General features: G+C 43.2%; 1 protein-coding gene across 1 annotated transcript in view; it reads right to left on the bottom strand.

Moving 5' to 3' along the window:
• RAB11FIP4 (RAB11 family interacting protein 4) overlaps window positions 1-20,865 on the bottom strand; it is a 120,126-nt gene that overhangs the window by 72,222 nt on the left and 27,039 nt on the right. The window contains exons 3-4 of the mRNA XM_033076503.2: window positions 9,656-9,743; window positions 1,050-1,138 (exon numbers count right to left, since the gene is read on the bottom strand). Of these exons, the coding sequence (XP_032932394.1) occupies window positions 1,050-1,138; window positions 9,656-9,743 (177 nt within the window). The remainder of the gene's footprint in view (window positions 1-1,049; window positions 1,139-9,655; window positions 9,744-20,865) is intronic.

Here is a 20,865-nt window from a genome sequence, read left to right as displayed (position 1 = left end):
AGACCCCACTGTCACCTGCATTCCAAGTGTCAGAACCAGCCCTCAATGCCTGCATAGCAACAGGGGAACATCAGGTGTGTGCAGAGCCTGTTTTCATTTTATGGCCTCTATCAGCTACTGCAAACCAAGGAGTTTGGTTTATGGCATCTATTAAGGTAACCAAGCAACAGCATGGTGGGTATCTGTGTCATCAGGTACAGAAACAGGGGTTTAGAAACAAGCAGAGTGGTGATGGACACTGAGGTGCAGGAAATGTCTGTATGTTTTGTATGGACAGTGAAACCTCTGTGTAACTGCAGAGTGGTGTAACACCACCAGCACATTTAGCACATCCTTCCCCAATACATGAGAATTGTCCTCACATTTCACTACCTGTGAAGGTAAAATGCTTTTCCCTGTTGATTTCGGTATCATCTGCAGTCTGTAACACCACTGACACACAATCCTCTGAATGCACCTTTAATCCTTACTTGGGTGGAGGTGATTAAAACCAAAATAAAGTGAGGGAGGAACAAAGAGATGCTAAAAGGAAAACTTAGCAGTGCTCTGCTTCTTAGACTGCACAGACACTGGCAAATTAAGGATACAACTGAAGACCTTTAATGGTTTAAAAATATGCTGCACCCACCAGCCAAAAATCCTATCGAAGGTTTCACACGGTGCATTGTTTCTGCTTCCCAACAGCTGTTGGGTCCCTGTTTATTATCTGCAGAAGGTCCCTGAGGATTTGTTCACCTACAAAGTTTGACTGATTTGATTAGATAAAAACCAGTTTTCCACTTGTGAGGTGCCAGCAAGTTTGTGCAGGGATCTCCCTTCACAGCCAGGTGAATACTGAGGATTGTAAGAGGAACATTACTTAAATGCTGAAGACTTTCCCACCAGTTCACCCAGTGTTAAATGCAGCTAAAACAGTATGGATGGCTTGCTAACAGCCATCAACCTAGGAAGGAAGAGTCAACAGGCCTAGTAAGACAACATTTACAATCATCCAACTCCAGAGGCTTCCTCAGCTCACTAACATGAGACAGAATTAGCACTTCTCTTACCTGGTAGTAGTAATCAACATATTGTGGCTGGTAGTGCTGGGGCTCAGAGTTTTCAGGGGACAGGACATCTTTTAGTAACTCTTCACAACCTGGAAAAGAGAAACAAGAGGAAATGATCAGGCCAAGAGTTTATCCTCCATTATGTGGACAATGGAGGAAGAAACACTGGTTTGTAGCCAATCTGTATGCACAAAACCTTGAAAGGCAGCTTTGAGATTTATTTAAATAGGTGTAACACAACTCTGCCTTCAGAGTTCTGCCCAGCACACATTCAACATGTGGAACTTGATAAGTGCAATTATCTCAGCATGGATACACTAGCCTGCAATGGAACTGAGAGCTGAGCATTGCTTGGCTTGGTAAACCACCCTGTGGGGTACAAATCCACATTTAACCAAGCCCAGGCTCTGGAGTCAAACACTGGATTTGCAGGCTTGGCATGAGCTAGCGACTACAGCACATCAGTGTCAGTGGAGCTGCTTCTAATTTTCTCTGGTCAAAAAGACAAAGGGACAATGCCTAAGTATCACAAATCCCCTTTCAAAAAGAGCTCTGTCACAGAGTGTTTGACAAGCAAATATCTATGCACTGCAACCAGAGATTTCAAGCTTCTGTGTTTGTTTTTGTTAACAACCACATTAAGAGCTGGAAAAATCAATGTCTGTGTTTCCCTCAGTCCTTCTCTCATTTGAAAACCTGAGACAAATATAGAAACACTGAAATCACCAAATGCCTCGTTCCCCATTAATTACCAGTGACTGCACTTGGCAGGGTGAGCTGCAGAAGGCAGTAATGTCAGGCCAGGTTATTTTAGAGCACCCAGCTCAGAGCCTTGGGCCCAGACTGTGTGAAACCTCAGCATGTGTTGTGCTCTATCCTACTTGGAAGCTGCAGCAGTTATTGCTGCCTTCCATCCCAGCACTAATGCAGTATATTTGGCTGTGACATTATACATGGATACCACTACAAAGCAGGTGAACAGGAAACAGGATGATGGAAGGAAATGTGAACTGAACAGGTTTATGCCATTAGCTGACCTTCTCTCCTGGTTTTACATAAAGGAATAACATCTGTGGGATGAAGACATGGTTATGGAGAGGAGTCCCTTGCAAAGGAAATGAGTACTTTAGAAACCAGAAAAAAAAATGACCAGAGGTCAATGTTTCTACCTTGCCTCCTTTCAAAGGCCAGCCAGACTGGTCTGTCAGAGCTAGAATCACAAACAGCTCCCAGATCTCCAGGGTCTGAAATGGAGAGTTCTGTGTCCCTTTTTTGCAGTTCATTTCTTATTTAAGATTGCTCCTGATCCCATTCTTTCATTTCCCTTGTCCATTAGGGAGAACCACGTCATGACAGCTCTTGACCTGTCATTTATTCAGTGAAAACACTGGGAAGAAAAGCATTGCCTCCTTTGCATCCAGCTGACTCGGTGCAGCCCTCACTTCTTCACCAGAGCCGCCTGACCCAGGCTCTTACAGCCTGATCCAGAACCTGGCCAAGCACCAGACCCATTTCCAGAACATCAGCAGGCATTTAATCCAATTTGTTTACCAAACTGCACAGCTTAAAATGGCAAACAAAGCCAAATTTTGCTTTTCTTGTAGTCACAGGTCAGCCCATCGGTGCTGGCAGATTCAGGGCATCAGTTCATCTGAGTCAATCTCCTTCTGCAAAGGGCACTTTTTAGTGGGGAGATGTCTGGGTGAGCAGCAGGCAGTATCCCCTGTGCACTGCTCTGCAGGCAAGCTGGCTCTCTTCATCCTCCTGGGAAGATCTGCATGTCATTATACTCCATTAAAAAGGGAAGAAGAGAAGGAAATGCAGAGAGACCATTTTCCTCTGAGATTACTAAATCACATAATCACTACCTTGCAGACACCTGAACCTGTTCCAACACCCAGCAAATCAATGAAAAAATGGCCACTGGCTTCAAGAATCTCAAGATGGTGCCACTTTTTAAATTCCTGTTAAGAACTGAGTTTTACAAAGTTCTCTGCTCTCCTCTTCCCTGTGAGGACACAAATCAGAATCTCTTCACTCTGGAGGATTGATGCTGGTCTTTTCCTTGGACCACCCCTTATCACCAGGAAGGTGATGCACAGTCAGGGGATGCATCAGCTTTTTTATTCAGTGTTTTTCTGCAACAGTGCCAATGCAATCTCACCTTTTGCTTCCCACATCTAAACATAATTTGAATTTTTCAGGTACTCCAGGAGGATTACACAATGGTGTAACATAAAGGGGGAACACTGGAGTGTCTCAAGTGTTGTGCATGTGTGCTCTTATCACCCAGGATGTGTTCTGATTGGAACACATCCTGGCTTGGAGCCTGGGAAGTGCCTCCAGTGAGCTAAATAACTGTCTTACAGTCCACACAAAAAACAACAACAAATCAAGGTTTACTCTGGCAAATCTCAATATGGAAATGGGAAGGTACTGGACAAAGCTTTGTTCTTTACTAGCAGAACCCTGTGTGCTGAGGTCTGCAGAACTGCCGTGGTAAATATTTCAAGCTGTGCAACAGTATGCACCCAAGGCTAGAATCTGTCCAAAAATAACCCATTGCAATGAAACAAAGCAATAATTCCTGGCTTCTTTAAGGACCTCTTGCACTAGAGATGTCCTATTATTGCTATAAATTCAATTTCCTGGAAAAGGTAGAACTGAAAGCCACTTACATGGCTGATTAGAGATATTTCATTTGGATGTCTACCTGTATCATAAGATATTAATGTGCTCGATGTTCTCTCTCTTTTGCTGCAGTTGGAAAAATTTCATCTACATTTCTGGGCAGCACTTGACAAGAAGACTTAGCTTCAGTGCAATGAGAGTGAGGCAGCAGAGAGAGGAAAGAGTACCCAGGAATAGCTCCAGGTCCTTGTGCAGCCACTGCTGCAGCTCCACTGAAGGGTGTCCTTCATGGAGAAACACTCTGTGGAAGGCTGTGCTCGATGTTAATCACTGTGACAGATGGGTGGTCAGCTTGTGACTGGAGAAATGATCACAAAATGAGAGTGGCCAGAAGCTGCTGAATTTTCTTCCTTGGCTAAAGACACCCAATGAGCCAGGACAGCAGCAGCTTCACTGTCCACAAGAGACTCTTGGAAACACGGATGTGTAGGAGCTCTAGTTTAACATAGCACTGAGTCACTCTCTAGTCTGGTCTGTCAAAATTATCTGAGTTAAAAAATATTTATCCTAATACTACAAATGCAAAAGTAAACATAATTCATTCAGCCAGAACAGGGTCATGTTTAGTCCTAAGCAAAGATTATGAAAGTCACAAGTCAGGGAATGGGAAGACATGAACCTTTAACTTTTTCAGTTCGCTCAGGTTGCTAGATATGAGATCCCTTATGAGCTAATTTTAAAAAATTACAATCAGTTTAATTTTAAAATGGTTTTCACACCCTAAAAAACATTCAATTTGCAAACACACGTTCTGGCCACAAATAGACTCAATTTTAGGAAAGCTGTTTCCTACAAATGCTCCAAGGAAGAGATTTAACCTGTAACACATCAGACAATTTTCACACGCAATTAAGCAATTTTAATACTCTAGGAAATAAAGTCTGGTTACCTAATTGAATGTAGTTGGTTTCTGACATTTTTCCTAGCAGCAATAGCCTTTTACTTCATCTGCCCTTGGATCTTTAGTGGTGTATTAGACTCATTTATAGTTTCAGGGTGTATTTAATGAAATTTAGTTAAGTCTTAGAAAACTCTCAAGTACTTTTAAGAGTAGCCAACCTCAGTTCATTGAGCAGCTATAGGGTAATTAATTCCAGGAGAGCTCAGCTCTTCACATTCACTGACAGCCCTTGTCCCTGGAGCCATCCCAAGCACCTCCCCTGTCAGTAAGTTATTCTTACCAGAACAGATAGATCCATCACATCATCTCCACTTACAGCTTCACTGAAGTTTGAGATCTATAGCTGTGAACCTAAATGGCTTTATGTGGACCTGGGGGTTTTCTGATGTGCTTTACTGAAATTCCCATGCTAGTGCAGCTGTCCTGGTCCTAGATATTATAGGCAAATAAACTCCCTTTTAAATGACTGGAACATACCCATCTCTTGGGCCATGCTGGATGTTCAGGGCACAGCTGGTACTACACTTTTCTCAGCTATGGGACTGCAAATTAGATTTTATAATTGGTTGGAGGAGACAGCCAAAACTTGGCAGTGGTTTTGTGAGAAGTATGTTTGCTTGGAGCATCTGAATGAAACGATAAAAGCTATTTAAAAAAATAAAATTTCCAGTGAAACAGAAGGCTAGAAGTACCCTGCTTTAGAAAACTTTGTTTTGAAAAAACACCATCTAATTTCATACTGTATTATTTTCATATTATTTCAGTCCAAATAACCTGTCACTGTCTGACCTAGCAGAACAGCCAACATCCCTTTTGGAACATTTCTTTGAAACTTTGGGCAAATCTGTATTCTTGGAATTTTCATTACAAAGTGCTAGAAACTCAGAGAGAAACATATCTACTTTTTAACTTTCACCTGCTTATATATAGCCTGCTCCTAGAAGCTTTCCAACCAGCTGCAGTAATTAGATGCCTCAGGATCTAGGGAAGCACAGAGATGGATTTTTGAAGGTACATAATGGTCTGTGTTACTATTTTGAAGATTCAAAGGTTGCTATTGCTGCCGGCGGGAAGTGTATAAATTCACAGCTGTGCTTCTTCCACACTGTTAATGAATATGAAGGAGCTCCTACAATTCTCCATTTTCAAATTCCATAACAGAGCACAACTAAAATGTCTTAAAACTTCTACAAGATGAAGGAAAGACTCCCTTGCTCCAGAGGAACAACAGGCTGTATGATTTCATCTGAAAAAACAGTGATTCTGCTAAAGCACACTGATTCATAAATGCAGAAATGCTCTGTGCTGACATGGCTCAGTATCTCCCCTTATAAAAGCCATGAGCCTCCAAACACTGCACAGCAGTCAGCACTGCTTTCATGGTTAAAATAAACTATAAAGTCAGAATACATCTGCCTTTGCATTTTAATTCTGTATTAATCTGTGTTCATAGAGTACCCTGTCATCTCTGTGAGCTGTAACACCAAGGGCAGTAGGGGGAGCTCCCCTTTAATTTGTCAGGGTTTGGGTACTTTTAAGCAGAATATCAAAGCAAAGAGACTATTGGAAAGACAATAGAGATCTTAAAATACAGGGAATAGGTCAGACTCAATTAGAGCCTGGTCCTGGCAAATGTATCTGGCTGTGGAACTCACCAGCCTGTAGAGCAGAGGGAATTAACAGCTCCACTCAAGCCATTAAGCATTACAAGTGGCAGAAAATATTTACTCAATCAGTACAATATAAATTCAGAACAGCAAAACCAGCCATTGGTTCTGCTGAGCAAACAGTAATGGTTCCCATGCTGACCCTGCTGAAATTAATGGGAATTCAGCCTTTGAGTGATACTCTGGCTGCTCTCAGTGTCTCTGAGCAGTGCCACAGAGCACTTAGGCAAGAGGCTACAGGTGTTATTTCATGGCTATTGCTCTACAGGCAGACAGTTATTAAAGCCCTGCAGGCAGCAGATAGAGAGGACAGCTTCAGCACAAGTAAAACCTTCATACTCTGGCATTCCAATGAAATTGCTGCAAAGCTTTAAATTCAATGGCAAGCCTATCCCTGGCTCTGGCAGAACCTAATTTCATGAGGAAAGCAGCCTAGACAGCAGAGATTCAGCACAGATGCTGAGGCAAAGTGCTTTAATCCACAAAAGACCAGCAAAAGAAGCAAAGCTTTCCATAAATAGCAAGCACCATACCTGTCCAGTATTCCACCCCAGAGCCACAGTGAGAAGGAGCTCCTTCAACACACTTCTGCCCTCTAGCTTATTTACCTCCACTTGAACAAATCCTCTCCACCACTTCCCAAGGTCCTGATGTCAAGTGAGATTGCTCATCCTTACCCACAGCTCCTGCTACTCAGCAGCTGAAGGAAATTGTTTTGCACCTGGCAGTACCAGAGGTACAGGATCTATATGTCATGAGGACTATCCAGCTCTGAAGCACTGAGGAGGAAACAAGGCTTGATGTCCATTTGTGGAGGAACACAACAATTCTCATTTGTACCATGCAAGAGTAAACAATGCCCTGGTTTATGGAGGAGAGAGGCCAAGCTGCAGATTTTAGATCCAGGGGTAGCAGTTTCTTTATCAATCAGTTACAGAGCATTAAATACTCAGATCTTCGGGATTTTCTCAAGTTCCAACATTTAGCTTTTCAACCCTGGATATGAAACCAACAGCATCAGATGTCAGCTCTGATTTGAATCTGTTGCTCTGTCTCAAACATCATGATTTAAATAAATTCAAGGCAGTGAACCATCAAAAAAACCTTAACACTATATTCCCTTTGTGCAGCAAACAATTTCATCACCATATTATAAAGGCAAGCATCTATAAGACAAATTAATTTGAAGTCTCATAAATGAGAAATACAGTAAGGCATTAGGATTGTAAAGCTTGAATTTAAACATTTGGCTATCAGTGCTAAGGATAGCACAACTTCATACTCTATTACTGAAAACCCCACTGGATTTATAGTAGCATCTCATTTTGCTCTATTAATCTGACTGCCCCAAGCAATTTTAATAGGCTGAGATGTCAAAGAATCATATTTATAATCTGTTGCTGCCAAGACAAATTGCTTTTGTTTGATAATAAGCCTGCTACTCCCCTTGGGATGTGGCTGCACTAAAACAGCATGGTGGAGGCTTTCCATTCTGAAAGGCAGACATGCCCTTTCTGAACTTTAACATAAACAATTTAATTTTTAAGGAAAATATGGCAGGTAGCCAAAGATAAATAAAATTTCCATGCTGTGAGGTGAGCAATAGAAGCAGCTTTTCTAAAGAGATGCTGTGAAAACATGCAGCACAGTGTTTTATCAGAAATAGATACAGCTGCTGCTGCTTGGATGATAAACACTTAGTACTCAGTGTGTGTGAGTGTTGAAATGCTAATGATGTGCTAAGGGAGCTCTAGGTGATGCTGCGGAATTGGGTGATTTCTCTGCATCTGTTCACAGACACATCCTAACAACCATCACATAAACGATTTGGACCCTACATGCTCCACACCTGGGCTTTAAGCTATTCATAAACTTGGAGTGCTAGGTACTCCAGACAGTTTGATCTAGTCATATCTTTGCAGGATTAAACCTTAAAATATGAACACAAGAATCAGTTCCCACAAGGTGAGCAAGGATGAAAACCCCCAAGCAAAACCCCCAAGGCCTCCTGATTCTGATAACTCAACATTCTCACGTTGTTCCCACAGTAAAGGAGATGCAGTTGCCCCCTCCATCACTGAGAGTACATGGACAAGGGCACAGTTACCACCGAAGAGATGTTCTGAATAATTTCTATCCCTTCCTGATTATATTTTGTGCATTTGTGCAATATTTAGACTGTGAATTACAGAAGACACCAGATGATTTACAGAGCTTGTGTCTTACTGAAACTAGAACTCAGTTTGTTACAGCATTTTCTGCTCAAGGAAAACTCCCAGCTGAGACTTTAGGGTCTGTGCACAAAGGTAGTAATTTTCCTCTTGCCTTTTCTTCAAACACTCAGTGTCACCTTGGTCAGTGTCTCCAAGAACATTGATGAGACCAGCTTCTCACTGTTATTTTACCTAATTATACACTGTCTTTGGCTGCCATAAACTTTAATTAAAGTACTGTGGTTTTACGTTTTTGCATCCTTATGGCTTCATAATAACCTCGTCATAGCAGACTCCCCAGAGGCTTCTCCTGGAACCACAACATCATCGTTGTGACATTCACCCGCCCTGAAGTGAAGCCTCTGGGCTGTGACACCACTCCAGCACTCTACAAAGGACACACCAGGTGTCTAGAAAAGGACAGGATATGGATTATTCCACTATGGGAAGTTAGAAAAGCAATCAGCAGTGAATCAGCTGAAGTCCCTTCTCACTGTTTTTTGTTGCCTTTAGAGTAAGCTCTAGAGCATAACAATGTCTGTGTCTTCTGTCAAGAACTGTTTCCTTGGGAAGGAGGTGGTAGGATCCATCTGATCTCAATCTTCAGGGTTTACATGGCCAACCTGTAATTAACATTTCCTTCCAACAAATGACCCCAAGTACCCATGATAACATGAATTAATTACACCTTGCAGATACCTCAAGAGGAATATAGTAGTCTAAAATTTCCTAGTAGAAAAGCAAAAGCCCAAGGGCTCCCTAACTCCCTGAGGTAAATCAGCAGCAGAACAAGATCAGAATCTGGAAGCATTAAACCTGGGCCCTGGCTGTTACCACAAAGCTACTCTTTCTTCTGCTGTTTCTTCTTCAAACCACAACACATTTATTCTGACAAAAATTAGCAGTAAACCAATGTCCAAGCACCAATGGATGCAGGAGCTCTAGCACTGCTCACCACTGATACATGAGATGCACAAAAAGGAAAAATATCCTGGCTCTGTTCCCAGAGCTGCTCTACTGTCACTACAAATAACCACAGTTAAAAGAGAGGATGTCTTTGATCATTACATTTTCTGCAACCAGAGAAACATTAGTGGAACTGAACAGAATTATTTTTAAGAAATATGCACATACCTTTGATAGCAAAAACTCCGTGACAGAAGTCCTTAAAATTGATTCTTCCCAAATCATTCGGGTCCAAGTACTTTGCCAGTTTTTCCACCTAAAATACAAGATGATAAAATATGTGTTGATCTTGGTGTATCATTTGTTGCTCTGATACACTCTGTATCTTCTGCAGAAGACTACAAGTTGAAGAATGCTCATTCTTCACTTGAACCAGCCAGTGAATGGTTCTGCAAGGAGAAATCATGTCTTGCATGATATTGGGGCTGACCTCGTGATATCTCTCCCTTCAGAGAGAAACTCTCAGAGAAAAAAGGAAGTGTAGCCAGATGCTACACTCCTCTCCCAACCTTGGCTACTTCTTTTGGTTTTTTCTTAAGTATTCATAAGTACCTAGTAGTTAGTTTATTATCAACTTATGGGGAAAAATTCTGTAAGTAAAAAGGAAAGAAACCAAATCCCCAACACCAGTACACTGTGCAAACAAGCAATGTACCTACTCCTTATAATCTCAGATTCACAATTTAGCCTTTCTGGTCATTATTCACCAATATCATGAGATTACACTGAATTGAAACACAGCCACTAAACTAGCAGTTGCCCCAAAAATGGGCAAATTTTTCAGGAGGGTTTGGGAGAGAGGAAGAAAAGCAGCCTAGACTGCAGAAGCTCTTGTGCTGTCTAGAAAAGAGGAATGGAGGAACAGGTAGCTGAAGAAGAATAAGGTGAGAGGCAGAACAGTCCAGAGAGGTGAGTGCACACCTGGACACACAGCTGGCTGTTCTTTCTGACAGCCATGCTGCTGGAGCTTGTGCAATCGCCACGTGTGCCTGTGCCTTTGCCTGCAGCACCTTGCAGGGACCCTCACTGGGGCAGAGGCAGCCTCTTGCTGCTCACAAGAGCTCACAGCCAGCTCCACACAACCCTGCCCTTGGCCTGGGCCCTCCAGACACCCAGGAGTACAAACAGGCTGAGTGCAGGGACAGCAGGCGTGGAGGATGCCTCAGAATCCTGCTGCAGCACAATCTGTGTGAGCTCAGATATGTCAGTCTGAGCAGCAACAAAAGCCCAGCTGGAAAGACGCATCAAATGAATCCAGATGACCCAGTTTCTCGATTTTCTGGTGTGTTTTTTTCCCATGTGCTAGCAAAACCCCAGCAGCTTCCCAAAGCCCTGCAGATAATGCACTAATGTGTGCGCATGACACTTCTTCTTACAGGCACTTCTCAGTGCTGTAAATTCCCTCTGTACCAATGACTGCCATTGAGAAGCCAAGGGTTCATTTAGAACAAGCAAATATCGATTAAAAAAAGGACAGAATTTTTACACATATGCAAAATTCAGTGTTGAATAAGAAAGGCACAAGTTGAATTCTTTTCCCTCTCCTTTTCTTAAGGAAAATAAAAAATCAGCTCATGTAGGCAGGGTAAGTGAGGAGCTGTATGATGAGTTCAGAGCTCATGACAATTTAGACATTTTCTTAAAACTTTCATATTGCAGAAGCTGGGCAGCAGAGCCCAGATGTCAGCTATGTGACTCATGATCAAATTCCCACCTGGGCATCACAAGGAATTACTGTAACCCCACTAATTCAGAGCACCAGAACACACATCTGAGTTTAAAAAAAAAAAAAAAAGCTGCTTCACCAGAAACCACAGTGTGTGGTTAATGCATGCCAGACTAGCTGAAAATCCTGACTGAAACCAATTAAGTAGAGACATGTTTGATACGGAAAATCCAGGTTGGTATTATCCCTGTCACCTTCCCAAGCAACAATTGTGTTTTAAATTTTAATGCACAGATTCCTGCAGCCAGCTGGGAAGCCTCTAGTCTATTTAATATTGTGCTATAACACAGTGGTGTCACTGGGTGTTCCCAGTGAATCTGGCACTTTATTTCTCAAAGTTGATTCAATGATTTTAGTCTACCAGTTGCTCAGACATATAAAATTATACTTTTGAAATCAAACTAAATGAGATGTTATGTGTCTGGGAGTGTGTATTATGAAGGAACAGAGGAAATGTTCACATTTAGGTCTAAGTAATGTCTTAACAGTAAATGAAATTATCACCTGAGCAAAGTGCTTCAGTGTCCAGATTCCCCTAAATCTAATTTGCAGGTTTTCAATTGGATATTACAATGCAAATAACTGACATCAGTGCAGGAGATGAATTTACAGAACAGCCTGATGGAATTAATGCCAGCAGTGCTCACATCTTCAGCCAGGAATAAACACAGCTCCCAGCTCAGGTCAGGGGATAAAAGGATTTCAATCAATGGGGCCTATGTTTGCCTGGATACATGCATAGGGTTCATGCATTAATATACACACATCTTTGGTACATAAATCCCTGCATATTTGCACACAGTTTTCAAGAGCCTGCAGTGCTCTTGATCATGCATTTTTACCAGCAGCTTTCTGGAATAAGGCAAGAAGCTCTTCCTAGATAATTCCAGACTGAAGGCATTGCTTTAAGTTAAATTTCAATCTGTGGCCAAATAAACTATGGCTACCTCTAAATCTTCTCTGGTGTCCACACTATATAAACCACCCTTCTGTTTCATTTTGTAAATAAATAAAGTCCTCTCTTCCTTCTCACAAAGGGTTAGCTCTCCACAACGAATCAAAAGTTGCTTTATTTCTTCATTGTCTTGACAAACTTATGGATTTGTCAGCCTACCTGGGAGCTGGGTGACATTGAAGCCTATTTTGTAGTCAACAACCCCCTGGGATTGAGGGAGTCCATGGTCTCTGCCAGGGAATGAGGGAGCAGCAGCTCTGTCTGTGATAATGGAATGGGCAGCCCAGCCCAGTTCTGCACATGGGGAACACAGGATGTGCCAGTCCTGGCACACTCAGACTCCTGGATCCACATCTCTGGGCTGTGCTGGGCTCTGCTGATCCCCTGGCAAGAGACTCAAGACCACAAAAACCAACTGCTGCCCAAATTCAGTGTGGAATGAGTGTGTGATTGTTGGGGTACATACAGGCAGCACAGGGAGCACAGGGAGCACCGTGTGCTCCAAAGTTTAAGATCAGAAGCCATCACAATGAGTAGGGGCAGTGTTTTGGGCTGGGGACAGACACTCTGCACAGAGCAGTCCCCCACCACGTGGGACAGCACAAACAAGGATTGCAAAGTAGTTCTTCACTGTAGGAAGTGAACAAGGGCAGAAAAAATGAGCTGCAGGCTCAATAATCCAGCTGGTTCTTTTGGCAGCTGCAAGGGTGTCTAATGAACCCTTCAGTAGGCGTCCAATAGTCAGAGAGAAGACATAAATCTCAGAGAGAAGAAATAAATAATTTTCCTTTGGGAAACAACTGGAGAAAACCAGACCTCTGTCCCTATTGTTGAGTTTGCCTGGATGAATGGCTGATTGTCCTTTTAATGCAAACGTTTCTCCATTGTGATAACTCTCATTTCAGCCAAGGTGTTTGCCTCCTGTCCCTTGGGTTTCCCAGCCCCCCTGAGTGCCCTGCAAAGGGGTGTTTGCCCCATGATGTTCTCTGACACATAAGAGGAGGCTGGGAACACTTGAAAAAGCAGAATATAAAGGATGTTTGTAGCAGGAGGGAGTAGAGGGAGTGGAGTAAGAGGAGAAAAGAGAACAAATCACTGACAGATCTCAGAAGAGATATATTGAAACTGATCTTTTCTTGCAAGTGAATTCAATACAGGGGCACCTGTACTGAATAGCCAAGGAACCCTCTCCAGACTCCTGGCCAGCTCTTGTACTGAAGCTGCCAAGGCAGTATCAGTACTTCTTCCAGCAAAGATTTTCTGGCTGGAACTGAATCCTGCTTCCATTTGCAGGCAAGAAGAAACTCAGACCTCTACTGACCTCACTTAATTTTCTTCAAAAAAGAAGAGGTTTTGTTAACACAAAACACATTTGTAAGATTTAGAAGTAATTGAGTTCAGAGGGACCCCACACCAGCTCTATTCATTGAAACCTTACAGCAGGATCCAAATCACAGCCAGAAGATGCCATTTGAAATAAACAACTTGTCTCAGCAGTTTGCCTTCATGCTGCAGAGGTCTGTGAGCACGTCTCACCCTGAAGTGCAAGCAGGGAACACCTGGGAGCTGTGACAAAGGCAACACAAGCACTTGCAAGAAAAGGTCAGGCTGTGCTGCAGCATCGACATTTGGGCAGCAGCTCCTGAGGCAGGAGCATTTGTGTGAAGGAGATTAAACATGTAAATGCCGCAGGGTGGAATTAGAGAGCTTCCCACATGATTTATACAAGGAGCTGCACTTGCACTTGCCCTGGTTTCAACAGACTGGCCTTTCCCACATTTGGAAAGGGTGTAAGTTTACACTCCACAGTTTGAAGTGCTGCTCTGGCTGCAGGGCTGGGCAATGAGACCCCCACGTGTGAGAGCCACCCCTGTCCTTCTCACTGGCCCCTGGGTCAGGTGTTCCCAGCACTGATGTGGTCCCAGATGTTGGAACTCCTCATCAGAAGGGCTGTCTTTTGATGAGCTGGGATTTATGGATGGAGAGAAAAGAAATGAGATTTCTCTGTGATATTGTGGCATTTCAGGGAAGCAATACAAGAAGAGGGAAATTATTTTACATTGCACTGGAGAAACTAGCACTCACACAGTTGTGGTACCCACAGTCATACGAGATGCTGGAAAACAGACAGGCTGCACAGAACTGACATACTATTAAAACATCTTGCAATCAAAACAAGAAAGTTTTCTGCTGTTTAATTTGGCAAAAGAGAGATCAAGCGATGATTTGTTATGAGGTATAAAGACTTCTGCAAGCAGGGAACTGCAGGTTCAAAAAGACAGTAGCTGAGGAAAGACATTAAGAACCATTATCAGCAAAATAAAACTGAACAGACTTCAATTAAAAGCAAAGCACAGTTGTTTTATCAGCATGATTGTTTACCCACCAGAGTCAGGAAGTGTCTGGAACTATAAAAAGCAACTGGAGTCCCCTATCTGACACCTTTTGAGAAGGTGAGACATACCTGGAAAATCTACCTAGCCTAGACTAAGTGGGTTAAAATCCGAGCTGTGTCCATTTCTGGAGATAACCTGATGCTCTCCCTGAGCCTGACCCTACAGCACACAGGACCATGTTCCCAGTCACACATGAAGGGAGTGGAAGCAGCTTTTGGGAGTCACAAACTTCCTGCCCACTCAGTCCTGGCAGACCGTGCATCGTAAATAATTCATACCAGTGCAAAAACCACCATGAATTTCCATCAGCTGCTGTCTGATCCCAAAGCATGCAGGGACATACATCATTGCTGGAAACAATGGCTTTGAATTTGCTTTGAATTTTGATCACTCATTGCCCCTTTATTTGTGGGCTTCAAGACTGAAAGTTGGCTTCTCTGTGACCTCTCTGTAAACAGAAAGGATTGTTTCAGTTTCTGCTTTAACTGTGCACACCCAATTTATTAGCTAGAAAGCAGATCTTGAGATTGTGTTCTAAATAAGCAAATCTGTTGAGTAATCTTGGCCTCAGCAAATTCCTTAATCTGTCAAATCCACCATTTACTAATGGTTGCAATGAAAAAAAGTCTAATCAAATTCAAGGGAATCCGTTCATGTGTCTGCCCTGGGTTTAGCATCAACACATGGAATTGCATCTTCTTCCAAATATGACCTGAGTGCATGGGACCTTGGTCCAAGGGGAGAAAAATAGCCCACAGTCATCCAGATGGAGAAAACATCCACCATGTGGAGTATGTGAAATTATCAGTGAATCACAAAGGCACAGAAAGAAGGAGGTGGCTCCAGAGGCGCTGCAGGTGGCTGAGTGCATTCTGAGGAAAAAGGAACCTTCTAGTGTAGATGTGTTATTAACACTGTGCAAGCATCCCCTGGCTCAGGTGGGCAGCAGATGGTGAGCACAGCGGAGCTGTAAGCGGGAGTGGCAGAGTGGATCTGCTGCACACACGGCAGGGCAGCTGCTGCCCTTCCCCAAGGCAGGGACACAGCTCCAACCTGCTGAGCTGGGCTGGGCAGCGCTGCACAGAGCCACAAGGAGCAGAGGAGGGCAGGAGCTGTAGGATCCATAGCACAGCCCCCAGGCTGGGGTTTATCTTGACTGGGAGATCCCTGCTGGTTTCCAGTGGCCATTGGATGTGGCACGGGGGACAGAGCAGCAAGTCTTCCAGTAGCATGATATCACCAGCAAATTATTTCATCTGCCTTGGCTTCCCCTTTTTTAAAATGGTGATAGCAACACTCACACCACACTGAGAGTGCACCACAAAGGCAGTGATGCTGCAGACAGCAATGAAACCTGCAGGGAGCTGGTCCATGCTCTAGCTTCGGTTCCTTGCCCTGTTCTCACTTGCCCACGGGCTGATGTCTGATATCTCTGAACACATCTGCTTGACTGACATGAAACACCAGGCATGCTGATGATCTGACACAATACACAGTTATTTCTAAACTTGCTCTGCTGCAATGAAATCTGCCCCACTGGGCAGATCCTTGTCATCACCTTGTTTCCAGCATTTTGTTATGTTAACAGCATTTTATTATCTTCTGATGGTAAAAGAGTGAGCCACACAGTACTGCTGAGAGAACACATTAGGAATGGATTTGTTCAAAACATTCTAATATGCAAATGAGCTATTAAGAGAACATAATACTCCATGAACCTCAATGAATGTTTGTGTATAACAGAAATACAGGCAGTGTCAGGAAAATTGATGCTATGATTTCTGTTCCACATTGAGAAATCACTTGCAGTCTTCAATACATGATGACACAAAGCTAATTTGGGATAACAACAAATATAATTCTTGCCATATAAGATACCCCAGTATTCTAGGTATTGTTATAGATGGGTAATGTGATGGTTGGCTCTCGCAGTTAAGGGATGAATGTATGCTAAGAGAAGTTTTATTGATATATAGTTATGTTACTGTGATTTGTTCTGGAACTTCCTCAGAGTACACATCCCAAAGAGACAGTTCACAGCTACAAAAACTACCTTCCCCCATTTTATCTTCAAGCCAGAAGCCACCAAAATCCTGGTGAGCTTTTCCTCTTCCAGTCTGCACCTTTGGATGTATCAATTGTTTATACACACAACACCCCTAGACGAGTAATTCACATTTATTTTGTCCCTCTTAATGCAACATAGCAGCTGACAATGATCAGGTGACAGAATTATAAGACCAGCCTCTCTCTACAGTCTCCCCCACAATCTGTGGATATGTGAGAACTGAGAACCTTTCATTAAGTTACTAAAACTGCTGATTTAAACAGGATTCAATTTCCCTCCTTCCCTCTGATGCTGTGTTGCAAAACAAGACATTTGGCTGGGCCCACCAATCTTACAACAGTCTATGGGGAATCCCACACAGTCTGGAACACCATGGGAACAGAGAGCAAGGCTAAAAATATGCCAAGCCATCTGTTCACTCTACAATGATTTTTTTTTTGTGTTGTTCTGGAAACAAAGGGTTAATGTGCTGAACTGTTTTCCCAAAACCACTGATTCACTCACTTGCTAAAATTAGCAGGGCTGCATTAACACCTTCTCCTCCACAGCTATCAGAGTGGAAGCCAAGGCTGCCTGGGAAAACAAGGCTGCTAGCAAAAGCTGTGACAAGCTGAAAGGAGGCACAGCCCATTACCGTCCCCATTAGCATAAGTCAAATACAGCAGAAAATAGTCAGATCACAAGAGACACATGAGGCAATTGGTCATGTGGGTGCAGAATGCTTTCCTTCAAACAAGGAGCAGCAAAATGTTTGCATAACATCAGGCTTATCTACAAGTGCTGCAGCATGGGTTGATTTTCAGTGAAAATATTCTTCCTGTCTGCAGCCTGTGGTGTGTGTGATCGTTCTCACTGGTACATAAAGGGAACTTACACAGAATAATGTTTTTCATGCTTTCAGTTGTGAGACATCAGCCAAAGAGGATCTACTCTCAGAATAATTATCATATTTTTTAGTAAAACTGGGGAGAGAGGTGGGGCCTGAAGTGCCACAAAACACTTTCTTGGTGCCTTCCTTGCTGACACATCTGCATTTTAATGGAGGTGTTATAGTTTGCAAGGAACAAACAAAATACAAAGGCCAGCAGGAAGGAGAGGGTGAGGAGAGCAGAGCAAATCAGGTTGGTTTTACGGTGAACAGCTCAGACGCCAAAGGGATCTCCAGGGATGCACCAGCAAAAACACAGTGCTCAGAGCCAAACAGGAACTTGAGAAAATTCACCAAACCAGAGGCAAAAGCCAGTGCTGAAATCCAGGCAGTGGCTCCGAACTGCACCAAATCCAAACAAGGCACTTTTGTGCCAGCTGTATGACGGCACTTCACATGTTCGTCTCTGAATCACAGGTCAAAAACATGGCTAAGTGTAGCAGCACTCATGAGATAGTGGATCACCAGTTTTGTCAGCAAATCCTCACAGGCTGGATTTCTAATCTCAGAGTTACAAAGCAAGTGTCACACTTCAGACAACCACTTCTCTTGACCGTGTGCTTTATTGTTATATTCTCTCATTAATGCCAAAGCTAACCCAGCAATATGCAACCAGCACACAGTGCTGTGCTTCACACACATCTGCTTCCAGAAAGAATCTAAATTTTGGTCTGAGAGCCAGCCAGAGGCCTGCCCAGAGCAGCATCATTTGGGCATCCTCAGGTCTCTCAGCCTGGTCTCCTGAAATCAGTTTTGAACCCAGCTGTTAAATGGAATGTGGTTGGCTCTTGGCATGCTCACAGATATAGAGCGTGAAATGCAAGCCTTGAGATCTGATCTCAAATGAAAAAGCCTGAGCAGCAGTCCTGAAATTAAACCGAATGAAAGAAATTTCATGGCAAATTAATGCTTTGACACAAATCCTGGGAGGAATGAGTACGGGATGAATCCAGCTCAGGGAGACACACATTAGTTAAGATGACAAACATCAGGCAGAAAGGTATGATTAAAGGAACAATATTCCACTTAGCTGAAGGGAAAGATCTTAACCTTTAGAAAAGTGTGGCTGGGAGATAATGTCCTTTCCCGTCCTTCCCCGAGGAGCAGAGAAGGAAATGAGCAGTAAGTGCCACTCATTAGGGTGCGATAATTGCCAAGTCTGGAATGAGTGTGATGGTTTGAACAGCAGCTGACTCCTCTGACGTTAAGACAAGGGAAGCAGGGATGGGCAGGCTGTGACAGCAGGGAATGAGCATGAGCTGGGACTGTCAGTGCTGAGAGGGGGTGGCAAGGAACCCCCCAGCCAACAGCAAAACTACCCAAGGCTGAGGGAAGGAGCAATCCCTTCCTGACCACAGCACTCACACCGTGTTAATCTGTTCTAATTCCCCCCTTTGCCTTGCTGCAGCTGCCAGCTCCAGGCAAGGCAACAGCCCAGAAGCCCCCTCAGACATTCCCATGTCATGAGCAATTCCTCTATAGAGAAATGTGTCATTCCAACCGAAATGCAGGAAACTCTGTATAAAATCACATGCAGAAATCCACACTGCTCTCTGATCTACACTGGGGAAAGCCATTAGAAGGCATGATAATCAGCCAGCATTTTTGTGTAGAAAGGGACAGAAATACAAAGCCTGAATGCATAGAAAATGAATGCTCTTTACAGCCTTAGAAGCTGTACAAGGGTGCTTCATGTCACAGGACTGCCTGCACTGTGCATCCTCATTAGCCATCACAGCCTGGTCAATATTAGTACTTCTAAATGCTTTCAAGGCTGAATGGAAGAAAGATCCAAAATGCAATACAAAAATCCCAAAAAGAGATGAAGGTGCAGAGCTACAATGGGGTTGTACTTTTGTGTTTTAGCAGTGTGCCCAATGAACCTCCTATCAATTAGTCTTGGTATTGTGAGAAGCTCGGTGAGGAACTGGACCCAGCATTCTCGGCTCACTCTACACACTATTGGAAAGATAGTATCTGGCACAAAGGTAATTTTCTTAACTGACATGTGATTTCACCTTCTCTTCTAATCCAGAAACAGATGTACTGAAAGTGTGCTGGGCCTAGGGACTAAGTAGGAAAAGGCAGATTTTGAAAAAGAGATTTGGGTAATGATGTGGTGACTTTCATCAGGTGGAAAATCACATCTCCCAGGCTCAGGTAAGCAGGTCACTGTTCCCAGTCCAGCTGGCACTCAGGATAATAGCCACTTGAGAGGCATTTCTGTCCACCTGTGTGTGGACTGAACTGTTCATGACTGTATGTACAGCACAGAGATCCACAGGGCTGCTCCTGTTCTGTGAAATTGTTTCCTTCTAAAGCCTTTTAAAAGTGACTGTTTTGATTTTGCTGATTTCTACAGGTGCCTTTTCCAACTGCCTTTTAGTAGGGATGTAGCTTGCCTTTTCTGTCAACATGTGTGCATATTTATTATCTCCCAGTGGTATATGATGGTTTATTTTTGCTATCTGTTGATGCAATGTGTATCAGTATGTGAATTCATTTTTCCCACATTAAAATCAAATGAAACAGCCTAACCGAAAAAATTGTCATTTTGATTTTTCCAGCGAATAAAAGTTCCCTGTAGTTATTATGACAACACGTCACCACAGGGTCACAGACAGTAAAATGAATTGCTTGGAAAGCAAAACCAACCAACCCTTTCAGTGTGAAAACAAACAGGCACTGTTTAAGGGAATCAGGAGAGCTTCTCCTAGAGGGACCCTAAGAAATAAGGTAAGAAATGGCCACTGGAGCTCTGCTGCTGCCTTCTCCCAGCCTGCCAAAACTGTGCTTGAATCTATTTTCCTCCAACATAAAGTTGCCTTGTTGGAGTTACAATCAAGAGGTGAAAGCACACAGAAATCACAATAGATTTATACTGCAAAGCCCTCACCCAGCTGCACCTCACTGCAATGCTGATCAGAGAAGCCAGTTCACTGCTGATAGCTGAACATGTACCCCAAAAAACCACAGGTTTTTGTGCTTTTCCAGTCTCTGCTGTGTGTTACCTGCTCAGGACACAGCTGGTACCGTGACAAGGATGTAATTTACCCTTCAGTGATAAGACTCAGCAAAGCTCTGTAGCAAAGGCACATGTATGAAACATGAGATGGAATGCTGAGAGCCTGGAATAACAAAAGGAGCTTCTCAGAGCACCTGTCACTGGACCAGTTCAATAAAGGGATTCTCTGGGCATGGTGATGTTTCCTCATCATGGACTAAAGCAGTTTTATTGTTTGTAGCCATCCTCAGTTGAATAGACATTTTTACATCTGTCTCTGCCACTGCTGACTGGGTCTCAG

The sequence above is a fragment of the Catharus ustulatus genome, chromosome 20 (assembly GCF_009819885.2).
Source record: "Catharus ustulatus isolate bCatUst1 chromosome 20, bCatUst1.pri.v2, whole genome shotgun sequence".
Lineage (NCBI taxonomy): Eukaryota > Metazoa > Chordata > Aves > Passeriformes > Turdidae > Catharus > Catharus ustulatus.
Note: the sequence above shows the minus strand (reverse complement) of the source record. Positions and strands in the feature narration are given on the sequence as shown.